Source organism: Caretta caretta, chromosome 3 (genome assembly GCF_965140235.1).
Source record: "Caretta caretta isolate rCarCar2 chromosome 3, rCarCar1.hap1, whole genome shotgun sequence".
NCBI lineage: Eukaryota > Metazoa > Chordata > Testudines > Cheloniidae > Caretta > Caretta caretta.
Genome location: NC_134208.1, coordinates 86,002,259 through 86,016,998, shown reverse-complemented (window position 1 = coordinate 86,016,998; position 14,740 = coordinate 86,002,259). Strand labels below are relative to the sequence as shown.

The following is a 14,740-nucleotide window of genomic DNA, read 5'->3' as shown; positions in this document are numbered from 1 at the left end:
TCATAAGAGCAGCTTAACATCTCATTTGACTTGTTTTGGTGTACTGTCCCTTTGGGCTATAAGTATCTATTCTGTTCAACGTACGCAATGCATATCCCCAAGTTTTTAAGCGCAGAAGTAAATTCAAGCTAATGAATACATTATTCAGATTCCTATTTCAACTAAGCTGTACAAAAAAGCACAAAAAGTGTGATTTGTAACATGACATCATCACTACAGACATTTTATTAAGCAAACTTTTATTGAAGCATTAAGTTTTGTGGTACAGATATATTTAAATTATCAAAGTCTAACACCATAGAGAAATTATAAAACCATACTTCCCCCTCTCCTGATCACCCAAGATAGTTCATTAATAATCCATTCAACAGCTTTCATTTTCTATTCAAGGCTTGTTTATATAAATTTGCATTTTTTTCAACTTTACTCAGAAAAGGGATCTTCGGTCTGTTTGTATTATAGGACCTCAAGCCAACAATGTCAAATCAGTTTGGACAATGTTCAAGAACAAAAACCACTTAAAATATTGGTCCTCAAAATATAAAGCACCAAAAAAAAAAAACCAACCCACAAACACGGTGCCATCGACAGAAGCAAATTGTTAACATTGGCAGATAACTTCTTCAATGAAGTCTTCAATCAACAATATGGTTAAAATAAGTCAAAATAATGTTCCAACCACTTGATTTCTAACCAAGCAGATTTCTTAGTTTAGAAACACTAAAAAGGTGCTTCATTTATAAATACGGAAGGAACAAAAACACCGTTGTGTCAATCCAGAAAGTCAAAACAATATTGTGAGGACAAGAGGGAAGTCTCAAATTTGTAGTTATTAACTTGGTCTCACATATGCTAAAAACCTACAGTATTTGCAGACATAGCTGAAAATATGCCAACTCTTGAAAGCCTGCATCTATTAGTCAATAGACATTAAGTGACTGAATTACATACTTTTACACATGTTCTATGAATAGCATTCTATTTCACTGTGTCCAGGTGTCCCAGACAGTTCTTGTTCTATGCAGTCATTCACTTAATGCCATCAAGTCATGGTAAAAGGAACCACCACATTAGTTAGGAGGCAAACCAGTGAAGTCACAACACCGTTGAATATAGCATTAGTCACATGCACAACGTCACAGGACTTTCAATCACAAGATAAAGGCATTGATTTTTTTTGGAATGACAAAACAAAGACATTTATACCAGTTTATAGCATATTTTCTGAAAACTGGAAATGAAAGTTAATGTGTAACAGTTTGAGAATGACCCAAGCTCATTAGCATAGCTAGCCTGGTAAATTCCACAGTCTTTTTGGCTAGGTCCATCTGCCAACAAATTTGAGCGCACCAGCTTTAGTAAGTTAGTCTTAAAAACATGTAGCTTGAGTAGATTACAAAAGGTGAAAAAATATAAGCAACAGTGTAACAACTTTGCAAAGTACCAGTTCAACTATGCCAAAGCATCTGTATCCTGACAAATAACTTCCTGGGCCTCCTCTGAATGTAGACTACCCTACAAACAAACATCAACCTGGGCAGTAAATGAGATGAGACCAGACTTGACCTAAGCTAATATTTGAACCCAAGTCTCTAGAAGTGAAAGGCTAGTGCATTATCCCACAGTGCTACAGCATATTGCCCTTTAGTCTTTCTGAACAAAATCCTATGAGTTTGAAGGACTAAAGCTATGAGTAAGAGTAATTTTATTATATCTCAAATAAAAAACCACACCCCTATCTGTAGTAGTCTTTACTTATTCTCAATCTTGCCAAATAATTTCTATCAAGTGCAAGAACTTCGATTCAACCATTGAAATGTGACTTAGAAATCAATTTCATTAGAGAACACAAATTTGTCAAGAAATCGTCTAAAGATTAAAATTACAGCATAGATGAAAAAATCTGGCAGCAATTTAACAAAACTGCCCAAGATGAGAAGAAGGCTGAAGCCAATGTCTAATGAGGACGAAAGCCTTGTCTGTGGGGAATTTTTGGCGATACCTGGAGAAAAGCTATACTGTGTGAAATCCTAACTGAGTTGTTTTTACAAGTTTTGTAAAGTCTCATACAGTAACATTTCTCTACATGCACTTCAATTTCACAGCAAGAGTGGCATAGAATACCTAAACACAGAAGAGAGCATTCATGCAAGATATCTAACTCCTTGATATAATAATGCATACAATTCAAAATGATTATACTATGATTACATCTAGGGCTTCCCGCAACTACAAGGTGGTAGTGGAAAGCATGGCCCCCTGAATCATTAACTAGAAAGCAGCCACCACCTTCTATAAGGGATCTCTTTTTGCGTTTTTTCTTCATTTTTCTTAATCAACTATGTTGTTGCTGCTGCTTCTTGGCAAAACTGGTAAAAACAAAATTGTAATCATTGAACTGAGCAATCTGGCGGTCAACACGTTTAAACCCTTCAATCTTCTGGGTAGAAGAAAACACTGTGCGACATTTAGAACTCTAGAAACAAAAAAAAGTTAAATTCTTACATTTTCTGAGCTTTTTCTTACTTAAATTAACATATATAGCAGATACAAACTTTTAAACTAGTTTGTGGCATGTTCTTGGGATGCAATCATCAATGTGCTTCTTTGAATGAAAGTACTGTAAGAAGCCACTGCAGACTATTAAGAAGAAACAATTCTGTTTCCTACCCGGCCCCCTAGGTCTTTCATACTGCTTCTGTAGCAGATATGCAGGTTAGATGACCTGATCAGTACTTAAAAGCAGTGCTTCTAGAACTACCAGTTGTGACGAATAATCAAGCTCTTATTGCCTATCACAATGCCTGTCCAAAAGTGACTGGAGAAAATTCTAAAGCTTGACTATTCCTGTATTTTAGCAATTTCATGAGAATGTAAAGATATTTTAGAGAGCCTTGGTTTGAAATCCAGATTAACTGACTTTTAAGTTTTGTGTTTGATATATGCCAAAATTTTGAAGACTGTCTGGACCCTGAAGATTGCTGCTTCTCCTTAGCCCAAGCAGCTACTATTCAAATTAATGTAAATGGAAATTATAGGAAATGGAGAAGGGAGATAAATGATTTTAAAGCAAGGATATTTTATTTAGTTAGCATCTATGTCTATTACCACCTTATTTAGTTGCCAGTTAATGAAAGGAGACTTACCTGATTAACAAAAAGTGTGGTAACAAATTTTCCTGGCTTGAAAACATCTACAACCTTTCTAATCAGCTCATCATAGGATGTCTGACCAATGTTTGTTTCAAAACTAACGTAAGAAAACTCTGGTTCTGGAGTTATGTGAATAGTCCAATAAGTTCCCTGAGGAAGACAGAAAAGGTAAATTAGAATCATTCATAGAAACTTAATGATTTAGTTGTCAATGCTCAATGACAGCAGAAAAAGTATGAAACTTACATCCAATTTCATCCCATTCATTGAATACCCACAAGGATTGAACATTGTAGCATCAATGACAGAACCTGGTATCAGGTCACGAATTCCACTCACCTGAAACATAGAAGTAAAGTTACATACTTTGCACTTTATACTAATAAGCTTCCATACTTTGTATTATACAAGTCTAGCTACCAAAGTCAATGAACTCCAATTTAAGAGACCAGGCTCAGAAAGGATGTCGGAATTCTTGCTTGGACAGGGAAAAAAGAAAATTAACATCTACTAGAGGCCCATTATACAAAGACTTGCTTTGTATCCAGCCCTACCCCGGTAGGAACACCTGCCACACAAGTCAAAATGGCCTGGCCCCTTTCCTTCAAATCTTTAACGTATTTTCATACTAAGTCTTAGTGCCAGCTGCATGTTTCTCTGAAAAGCAAATTTAAGGATGAGGATGTAACTGACAATTGCAACTATGACTGCAACAGATAAAAATGGAGTTTAATAGTCCCAGCAGTCCCAAAGTGAGTAATGAGGACAGTTTGGATTTGCTTTGAAGTCTGAACAACATTCTCCCTTAATTCATGTTCTAAAAGTAGGGTTCTATTTCACTGAAAGTACAGATCTCCCAGACAGTACTTGCACTATACAGTCATTCACTTAAAAGCCATCAAATAATAGAACATAAATCATAACATTAATTAGAAGGAAAAATAGATGAAGTCACAATACTGTTGAAGTCATATGAATATTTCAGTGAGAAGCAGTGACACTTTTTACCGGAGTCAAAAATTTTGGGAGGGAGGCACAAAAGATGGAGTTCATACCTAAGTTTTATCAGAAGGGGGAACTTCCCCCAACCTTCGTTTAAAAAATCCTCTTTTAAGGTGTTCATAGTTTTAGGGGAGAAGTCTTGTCTGCATTTCAGACTGATAGCCATATGGTTTAATTAAAATTAAGCTACTGACTTTGACCTGTCCATTCTTTTTATTTCTGGCAGTCTCCATCTCTTCAGTTTTACATTTTGTCCGTTTCAATCTCAGTCAGTAGGTTTATGTCCCCTTTCTCTTAAGGAATCCATACTCCTTCACTCCTTTTCCAGACCACCAGTAAGAGCTTGCCATCAGCAAAAGAGCTGGGAGTTGCTTCCAACAGATGCTACAATGCTCTTTCAAATGAGTTGAAATTGGGACACTAGAGGGGAAAGATACTCTTCCGCAAAAACTAGTTCTGTCTCCAGAATTCCCAACCTGTTTTGGCTCTGGGAGAGAGTCTGAACTATTTGTCTGCCATGGCATTTTCCCTGTTAATCTCTTTTTCTACCATAGGATGCGGATTATGAATCAGCAAGTGCTAGGTGAAGCTACAGTTGCTCAATTCTGACCATCCCATATAAAATTTAAACTCCAGACTTACACGAGTGACATCATTTGCAGTAACACCGTCTTTCATGTAGAACTGGTCCATAACTACTGGATCAAGCTCGCTCATCAGAATTTCCAGTGTCTGATCTGGCTGATTGGTTACCCCACTTTCTGGGAAATCCAGAGTGTATAAATACCTGTTTAATATATAATCACTCCTGTATTATACTAGCAGCACTTCAAACTGATCTGTACTTTAGAAAACAGATTTCAAGATCTTAAAAATATACCTACCAGCAATCAGAATTCATACGCCCCATGCAATAAGCTGCTCCATCTATTTGGGATAGAAGGAAAGTCCATTTATAATGCACCACAGCTGATTCCCCTCTCAGTGAAGGGACTAACCTAATTTCTATTCTTAACAAGGATAATGCAAGAGTCATTTATGGGACATATAAAATGGTGGTTACTCATCTACAAGAACAGGTGTAGTGTGCCAAATATTGTCAATAAGGATACTAAAAATATAGTATCAGAGGCAGTTGTGATAATGTTCATTTTTCTCTTTTCTAACAGCTTGTCTGTCACACAAGGCCATTATTTATCTTTTAGGTCTACCTTTATGTAACATCTTTAGTATGTTTTATTCATAAGGGCAATGAGAATTAAAAACAGAGCTGTGACCCATTACAATACACATTTACAGGCTAGGTCTTTAAATAGCAGGCTCACAAGCTAGCTGTTCACTCTAACAAAACATACCTAAAAAGAACACTAGCTCAGCAACTGAATACATTAATATAAGGATGTATATTTTATCATTCAGGATCAATATATTAACTTCTAGACTCCTTTTACTTCTTAACTGAAAGTACTCTAAATTTAAAATTCTCATTTTGAATTTTGTAAACTGCCTAGCTTAGTACATCAGCGTGGTTCTACTTTGAACAGTGCAAATTGACTGGCACCTTTTACTCCGATTTGCTCTCTGTGCACATTCAGCATCTCATCTAACATTAACAAGATTACACTGCTTTGTTTCTGAAACCTACAAAGCCAACACCACTAAATGTCAGCTACATTTTATTCCATTTTTTAGGTCAAAAGGATTGTTTACTACTTTCCACTCAATTATCATTCCACATACCTCACCTCACTCACAACAGTGGGGTGTTACAAGTTCCTAACTGGACATAATGTGGGCTACAAAAGCTTGCCAGTGGTGACACAAGAAAAGAACCTAGCTCAATTTTCAGACCCCAGGCTGAGTTTATGATGCCAGCAGTTAGAAGCATGTTCCATATCAAACACATGTCGTTAACAGACACAGCATGGAACTTCACAATGAAAGATTTAGAGCCACTTCAGTGTAAGACTAAACCTGAATGCTTTTTTTAAAAAAGTTACTAGGACCTTGGAAGTACTACAGTAGTAGCCACCTTGCTGTAGTTATTAGGCTGGGTATCCTCAGTGGCCACCTGTTTGAGGAGCACTATGATTTTAACACTGCTGGCTTAAGCATATCAAAACCCTACAAATAAAGATAGGATGTGAAGGGACCTCAAAGGTCATCTAGTCTAGTTCCCAGCCCTGAGGGAACTATGAATCATCTAGACCATCAATGACAGGTGACTGTCTAACCTGTTCTTAAAAACCTGACAGATTCCACAACCTCTCTGTTACCCTGTTCCAGTTAGGAAGTTTTCCCAATGTCCAGCCTAACTCTCCCTTGCAGCAATTTAAGCCCCTTACTTCTTATCTTGTCCACGGTGAAGCTATATTCCCGGCCAGTAGAGCTGCACTGTGGGTATGCATGCCAAGGTCTTTAAAACTGAGGTACTACCAGTTCAAAGCCTACCAGGCTCCTTTTAAAATTTATTTTTTCTATGGTATGCAATCTCTCTCATACACCCTGGTCAGGAAATTAGCAGGTACAATCTCTGGTTCAGAGGTGGAGGAGTCCAAGACAGTCTATACTGGCTGTGAAAACCTACAACAGGGGTGGGCAAACTACTGCCTGCCAGCTGTTTTAATCCAGCCCTGGAGCTCCCGCTGGGGAGCAGGGTCGAGGGCCGCTCCACGCAGCTCCCAGAAGCAGTGGTATGTCCCTGCTCTGGCTCCTATGCGTAGGGGCAGCCAGGGGCTCCACTTTGCACGCTGTCCCCACCTCAAGCGCCGCCCCTACAGCTTCCATTGGCCAGGAACTGCAACCAATGGGAGCTGCAAGGGTGGTGCCTGCAGATGGGGTAGCATGTAGAGCCGCTTGGCCATGCCTCCCCATGGGAGCCAGAGGGGGGACATACCGCTGCTTCCGGGAGCCGCTTGAGGTAAGCGCCACCTGGAGCCTGTGCTCCTGAGCCTCCCCCTGTGCCCCAAACCTCTGTCACAGCCCTGATCCCCCTCCTGCACCCCAACCCCCCCCAGAGGCCCCTCCTGCACCTCAACCCCAATTTTGTGAGCATTCATGGCCTGCCATCTATTTCTATTCCCAGATGTGGCCCTCAGGACAAAATAAGTTTGCCCACCCCAAGCTACAATAATATTTTCAACAACTCTTACAGCCACTTAGCATGTGCGGGATGTCATGACTGCCACAGGAAGAATCAGTAATAACTTATTAGACAGACTTAACTAAATACATAACATATGCTCTTAATACACAAACAGACAATGACAATTCCACTAACTCACTTGGGAAAATTTCATTAAGGAACTCTACTTCTTCCTGGAAATTCCTATGTGGGTACTCCTGGTGGGTAGGCTTCATGAAATTCTTACGTGAGTAAAAGAAGCTCTGAAAAATAAAGTCAACATACATATTTGGTATGCTTGGGTACTATTCTAGAGATTTTTACATTCTAGTTGGATAGCAACTAGGAGGTATAATTAGATTCAAAAGCTCACCATTACTAAACAAAACAGAAAAGAGGAGGTTATTCATCTTGTGGAGTAACTGCAGTTCTTCAAGATGTCCTCCCCACCCGCATGGGTGCTCCACTTTAGGGTGCGCCTGTGCCTCTCGAGCCTTTGATCAGAGATTTTTCTGCTCGCAGTTCCTGTTTGGCCTGTGCACATGCCCTATGCCTCCTCATGTCAGACAGAGGCTATACAGAGACGTGCAGGCAAACTGCCCCCAGTTCCTTCTCCACCTGAATGTCTCCACAGAGAACAAGCAAAAGGGAAAGAAGGGAAGGTAGTGGAGCATCCATAGATGCACACATCTTGAAGAACTGCAGTTACTGCACAAGATGAGTGACTACTACTTTGAGTAGTGCTCCACTTCAGGTGACTTCTGAGTAGTTTCCCCCAAAGAGAGGGGGGAGCTTTGGAACTAGGTCCACAACGAAGATAGTACTGCAATACCAACCGCTGTATCGGATCTGAACTAAACTAAAGCTCAGTACTTCAAAAACGTATGTACTGAAGCCCATGTAGTGGCCTTTCTTAAGCAATGCTGTGGATGTTGCTTGTGACCTGGTAGAATGTGCTATCACCCCTTTAGAAGGATGAATGTCTGCAGTCTCACAACAAGTGACAATACATCCGGATATCCATCTCAATAGTCTGAGCAGAAATCATGGATATCTTGGATCTATCTGCAAAAGACATGAACAGCCTGAGTGACCTTCAAAATTGCTTGGTCCTATTTAAGTGGAAGGCCAGAGAGCCCTTCTAACATCCAGAGTATGGAAACAGGACTCCTGCAGAGAGTTATGTGGCTTGAGGAAAAACACTGGTATATGAATTGGTTAAGGTGGAACTCAAAAATGTAGGTAAGAATTTAGGATGTGGGCATAAAGAAACTATCCTTGAAGAATACTGTGAAGGGAGAAATCTGCCAGCAAGGCTCTAATCTCCCCAACTCTACAGGCTGAAAAGATGGCTACTAAAGAGTCTTCACAGACAAATGCAAGAGATTGGGTTGTCACAGGTTTGAATGGATGTTTCATAAGGTAATTCAGTACCATGTTGAGGTCTCATGTTGAGGTGGGGTCTCCAGTCTTGGGTAGAGATTTGCCAAACCCTTATTAAACTTAGAAACAGGATTAGCAAATATAGAAGGCCCCTCTACAGCCAGATGAAAAGCTGATATTGTGGCCAAATAGACCTTAGTTGAGCTAACTGAGCTAAAATGTGGTGAGTCCTGCAGTACTGGTTGCCAACAGCCGTCTGGAGACTAAGGTTTCAGTATTGATAGCCTTGGTACCCACGAGGAGAAGGAATTCCAGCTCATCCATTATGGGTAAGTCCCTTGCATATCTAAACTCCTGAAGGTCTGAATAGAGAATGAGTACTGACGCATTAGCGAGGGACATGATAACCAAAGCTGATGGTACTGCCAATGGTGGGCATACTGATGTAGGTGCTGACAGAGTCTGGTTCCATTGCTTGCTTGGTACCGAGGGTACCAACGGGTAGATGCCAATAGAGGGATGAGTTTGACTGTACTGGACCGGATGCTTATGCTTGCCATCCTCATGCCCAGTACAGAATACTGAAGACCTATAAGAGCCATGTCCCCTCTAGAACAGGGGTCTCAAAACTCCCGGCCCGTGGGCCATCTGCAGCCCGAAAACCTCCCCACTGCAGTCCGTGGAGGAGAGACGCAGGCAGACAGTTGCCAGCAATGTCTGATGTAGGCATCGCCCCTCACAGCTCCCATTGGCTGGGGGAGAGGGACAGAGATATCATTATTAGTTGCCGGACAGAGGCAGCCATGGAGGCAGCATCACTTGTTTATATTCATCGTAAGGAAAAAAGTCAAAATACCGAACACAACTATCTGATGCACACCTTGCTGCAATCCTGAAGGTTTCAACTGCTCAGTCATGGAGGCCAAACATCAACAAACTGACAGAACTGAAGCACTGCCAGGTGTCTGGCAAACACTAAAAACTCTCTGGCAGGCAAAGAAGTGTATAAAGTTGTATGGCTGCTTTATTATTTCTAAGAAATTCAAAATAAAAATACACAATATAAACATTTTCTTTTCTGAACACCATCTTCAGTGACATTATTGGCCTGCTGGGAGGATTTGAGGACTGGCACAAATTGATTTTGAGACCCCTGTTCTAGAACTCCAGGGCTTTCCAGCTCCTCTAGTACTGGAGGAGTCCTTCAATGGTACCAAATTGAGAAGTCAAGGATCCAGAGACTACAGATCTCACAGGGGACCTGAGACTTTTTGGAACAGCGTCCTTCAGATAAGAGTTTGTACTCCTCTCCTCTTTGGGAGCCCTCTCAGAATCCTCCAACGACCTCCACTTCTTAGGGGAAGCCTGCTTCGGATCTGTCTGGAGACAGATGCACGGAGGAGAGGGATCTCCTGACCTGACTCAAGACACTGGTCAAAGTAACTGGTCTATCATTAAGCTCAGACTATTAATCTCCCTGTTCTTCTTTGTCCTCAACATGATGGCTAGGGAGACACTGCACTTCCAGGACATGTGGGATTCCCTCAAGCAAGACACGTGGAGTGGCTGTCACTCAAAGGTATAGCCTCTTGGCAAGAGGGGCAGCATTTATACCTGGAAGCCAGGCAAGCCTCCCTAAGAAGAAAATATCTTCTATTCTCACTACTAACACTTTAACTATAACCGCTAACAACTAACTAATATTAACAAAATTATAAGAAGAACACAAAATTGGTGAGGCACAATCAAGCTGGGCACACTAGAGCTCCGTTTCAGGCCAAGGTGGTAAAGGAACCGAGGCAGTTTGTCTGTGCTTCCCTATGTAGCCTCACTGTCCAGCACAAGGAGGCATAAGGCACATGCACACGCCAAACAGCCACTGCTAGTAGAAAAATCTCCAATGAAGACCGCAAGAGGCATATGTGCACCTGAAGTGGAGCACCCATAAAGGACATACCCAAAGAAGAATGAGTTATTTATCAGGTCTCCTATACCAAAGGAGGCAAAAATGAGCATTCACTCTAAATAGATACAGATCTCTGACTAGCTACTTTATCTAGTTAACCTTTTACATTTAAAAAAATTAAGATTAGACTGCTTCTTTTCTTTTATTGTTTGCAAATTCCATGTGATTCTCCCCCCCACATAAAAGGGGGGAGAATCACGTAGAATCTAGAGCTTTCTTCAGAGCTAAGTCCACATAAACAACATCTTAGCTCTCACTGACAACTTTACAATAAAATCCAGTGAATATACAAAGGAAAAATGTTTCTTAAAGACTAAGGAAGCAATCTTATTTCAAACTCCGAGTTACATTTCAGAAGCATTAAGGTAACTTGACCATGTTCTTTTTGAAAAGGAACAAAAGTTAAAAAGTACAAACAGGATTTATGAATGTCATCTTGGTACAGAAAGGTATGAAACTTATAGGAGAGGAGATTACATCATTAAAGGAAGCAGAGTCCATGGAAGCTGTGAAAGACTACATGAGAAACATGAATTCGAAGGTCTTTAGTAGTACATTGCACCAAATCTTTGTTAGTTGTATTTCTGGCAGCTTACCTGAATTGAGTCAAACCCACTGTACTCCCTAGCAAGCTCCAACAGGGGAACCAGTGCTTGCAATAAGAGGGTGGTACCACATGTCTTCAAAATGAAACGTCTCTTGGAGACAAACATGCTACTCTCACTGAAAAAAAGAAAATGTCTTACATTAAAAATGGATTGGTAGTTTAGATCTTTGTGCAGCACCCTCAACAAAGGTTACAGTATACACAAATTAAACTTTCTATGTACAAAACAAACTTGAGGCAGGATTTGGAGAACAATGATTAGACCAGGGATGGGCAATAATTTTTGCAAGGGCCAATCCACTAATTTTGGTAAGTTGTCACGGGCTGCACATTTCTACGTTATTAATGGAGGAAATGCAGGGTCTGGGAGGGAGTTTGTGTGCAGGAGGGAGCTCTGGGCTGGTGCAGAGTGTTGGGGTGCAGGAGAGGGTGTGGGCTCTGGGAGGGAGCTCCAGGCTGGGGCAGAGGATTGGGGTGCAGGGTCTGGGAGGGAGTTCTGACCTTGGGGAGGGGTGTGAGGTGCAGGCTCTAGCTGCAACGTGCTTACCACAGGCGACTCCCGGCCAGTGGCGCAACAGCACTCAGGCAGGCTGTCCGCCTGCTGTGGCCCCACGCCACTCCCGGAAGCAGCTGCAGCCAGGTGCTGCTGGCACATCTCTGTGCGCCCCTTGCGGGGAGGGGGAAAGCAGGTCTTCATGCACTGCCCACCCCTGCAGCTCCCCATTTGCCTGTTTCTGGCCAATGGGAGCTGTAAGGACAGTGCTGGGGGCGGGGGCAGTGCATAGAGCCATGTCCCCTCCACCAGGGGTGTGCAGAGATGTGCCAGCAGCAGCCGGCCGCAGCTGCTTCTGGGAGCGGCGTGGGGCCACAGCAGGCAGGCAGCCTGCCTGCGCACCCCTCTGTGCCATGGGACTTTTAGTGTCCCGGACTTGGAGATCGCAAAGGGGCAGAGGAGGCTGGACAGAAATGTTAGTCATGGGGGGCCGGACAGAAATGTAGACAGGCCGGATCCAGCCCGAGGGCCGTATTTTGCCCACCCCTGGATTAGACTAATTCCACCACACTAGAGCCAAGTTTATCAATGCTAAGGTAGGTAACTACAGCATACAAAGCCAGCTGCTGCAATAGGCCTTTGCATCTAGGTATTACAAATCAGAGTAAGATTTCAGCCAAGATTTTAAGGCATGGCTAGTTATTTTTGGGTGCCCAGCTCAACACTTCGAAGGGGCCCAATCATTTGCCAATTGTGGGTGCTTGGAATTTCTAGAAAGGGCCTGATTTATCAGAAAAGCCAGGAGCACAATCTGAAAATCAGATTTAAGATGTCAACTTGAACATCCAAAAGTCATTAGTCACTTTTCGAAGTCTTGGCCTGAGATGTCAACAATAAGAAATCAATATTCTTTAGTACAAGTGTGTGGCATTAGCCTCCACAACTGAATAGTTAATATGCCTTTTCTGAATAAGCATGTATCAGATAAAAGCAGCAGCTGGATAATTTACTGTTTACTTGCTGCGACTGCATTTGAGAAAGCATTTTAACAAAAACAGGCAAGCATTCATGTACAATTCAGTTTTATGAGCATCCCAAGACGCATAATATAGATTCACAAATCTTGATTAGTAAATACAGCTATTAGAAAACAACATCAGCATTCATGTAAGGAAGGGTTACCAGTAAATCTCAGAAAGACTGTTTAATTTGAATAATCAGATCCATAATGCCCATGTTTTCAGCATTTGTTTCAGATTATATTGTCTGACCACTATCTAATACACCAAATTATTTCATCTTTGGCTAAAAGAAAGTAACTTTCCTTGCCTAAAAATGCAATGTTTCTTTAGGAAACATTTTTGGTTGGTTTCGTTACTATTCACTATAATAGTGGGCAAGATAGGTTCTAGGCTAGCAAGACAAGACTACAGTACAAGCAGTATATACATTTTCCCAGATATTAGGCAAGTATGGAATTTGGACTACAGTTTTAGTTACTGAAATGCTTTCCCTGAAACAAGAGCAATTCCATTCTAAGATTAATTAGCTTTATATACAGGCACTGAAGCAATGAAGTGGGACAGAACAAAATCTCACTGCTTTTTATAAAATCTTAGCTTTCAAAGCCAGAAGGGATCATTGTGATTGATCTAAACTGCACAGACCATAGAACTTCCCCAAATTAATTCCTGTTTGAACAGGAGCATGTATCTATCAAAAAACATCCAATCTTTATTTTAAAATTGCCATTGGTGGTAAATCCACCGCAACCCTTGATAAGTTGTTCCAACAGTTAATTACCCTGTTAAAAATTTACACCTTGTTTCCAGTCTGACTTTTGTCTACCTTCTTCCAACTATTGGATCTTCTTATACCTCTCTCCCCGACACTGAAGATCCCATTATCAAATATTTGTTTCCCTCTTTAAGGCACCTGGCACTCGCCACTGTTGGAAGACAGAATACTGGGCTAGACAAACCATTAGTCTGACCCAGTATGGCCATTCTTATGTTTATGTTTCTATGTATGACTGCCCTATCCTCATTATTTACCACTCTAATAACAGGCTTATACAATTGCTAGGATTTCTTGTTTCCAATATACTTTGAAGACTCCTCACTGTCCCTCTCTCTGCCAACCATGAATTTTTCCCTGAAGACATTAGCTTCTTTTATCAATATTCTACACTTCTATCAATTGCTACTTATTTCCCAAGCTAGATAGGAAGAAGTTTGTACCTAGAACAGTGCAGGTATTTCTGTGAAGAATGCAGAAACTGCACAGCCACTAAGGAGAACAGACTGTTTATTGTCTACAAGGTTTGCTCAAACCATGCCTTAAATTTTCATTTACATTAGTTTTCTTTAAACTGCTCTAGAAGCTTAAATGGTGCCCCTTTAAGATGCCATAGGAGTATAAGTGCCTCTTGTGTAAGTGACAATTTGGGCCCCATAAGTTTCAGCTGAAAAAGTTAGTGAAAAATTAGATCAAGAAAGGCAGAGCAGCCTTGACAGAACTGTAACTTTCTTCATCTGCCAGTGAAGATATAGTAGCCAGAAGGCTATAGATTCATGTCTGTCCATACTGGCATTCCAGAATTAGAATATTTGAGTTTAGTCATCAATATACCTTTAAACTGAACCATGGGTTAAAGAAACTGAATATGAAAACTAAATGGAGAACAGGACTTTGTTAGCCACAGTGAAAGATAATTCAAATGGCATATACTAAATGAGATGCAGCCTTTAATCATGGATACATTTATGGAAGTTTCAGTTACTAACCTGGTCTGATCCTTTGATTTAAGAGGTGAATTTAAGATCACACTGACAAATTAACCTTAGTAAGAAACTTGCAGAATCTGTTAGCCAGCTGAACAAATAAGTTGCCCTTTCAAAGTGGTTTGCCAGCTCCAGAATTTGTTCTTGAGTTATATACTATTTGGAGGCAGTGTTCTCCATTTCATAATCAATTAGTAAGAATTCAGATTGCCTCTCAATTTATGGCATGA

At 40.9% G+C, this 14,740-nt stretch overlaps 1 protein-coding gene across 1 annotated transcript in view; it reads right to left on the bottom strand.

Moving 5' to 3' along the window:
* Positions 1 to 222: 222 nt before the first annotated feature.
* Positions 223 to 14,740, bottom strand: part of AMD1 (adenosylmethionine decarboxylase 1) — a 48,753-nt gene continuing 34,235 nt past the window's right edge. The window contains exons 3-9 of the mRNA XM_048844814.2: positions 11,224 to 11,350; positions 7,439 to 7,541; positions 5,039 to 5,081; positions 4,797 to 4,941; positions 3,399 to 3,491; positions 3,147 to 3,302; positions 223 to 2,476 (exon numbers count right to left, since the gene is read on the bottom strand). Of these exons, the coding sequence (XP_048700771.1) occupies positions 2,336 to 2,476; positions 3,147 to 3,302; positions 3,399 to 3,491; positions 4,797 to 4,941; positions 5,039 to 5,081; positions 7,439 to 7,541; positions 11,224 to 11,350 (808 nt within the window). The 3' untranslated portion in view covers positions 223 to 2,335. The remainder of the gene's footprint in view (positions 2,477 to 3,146; positions 3,303 to 3,398; positions 3,492 to 4,796; positions 4,942 to 5,038; positions 5,082 to 7,438; positions 7,542 to 11,223; positions 11,351 to 14,740) is intronic.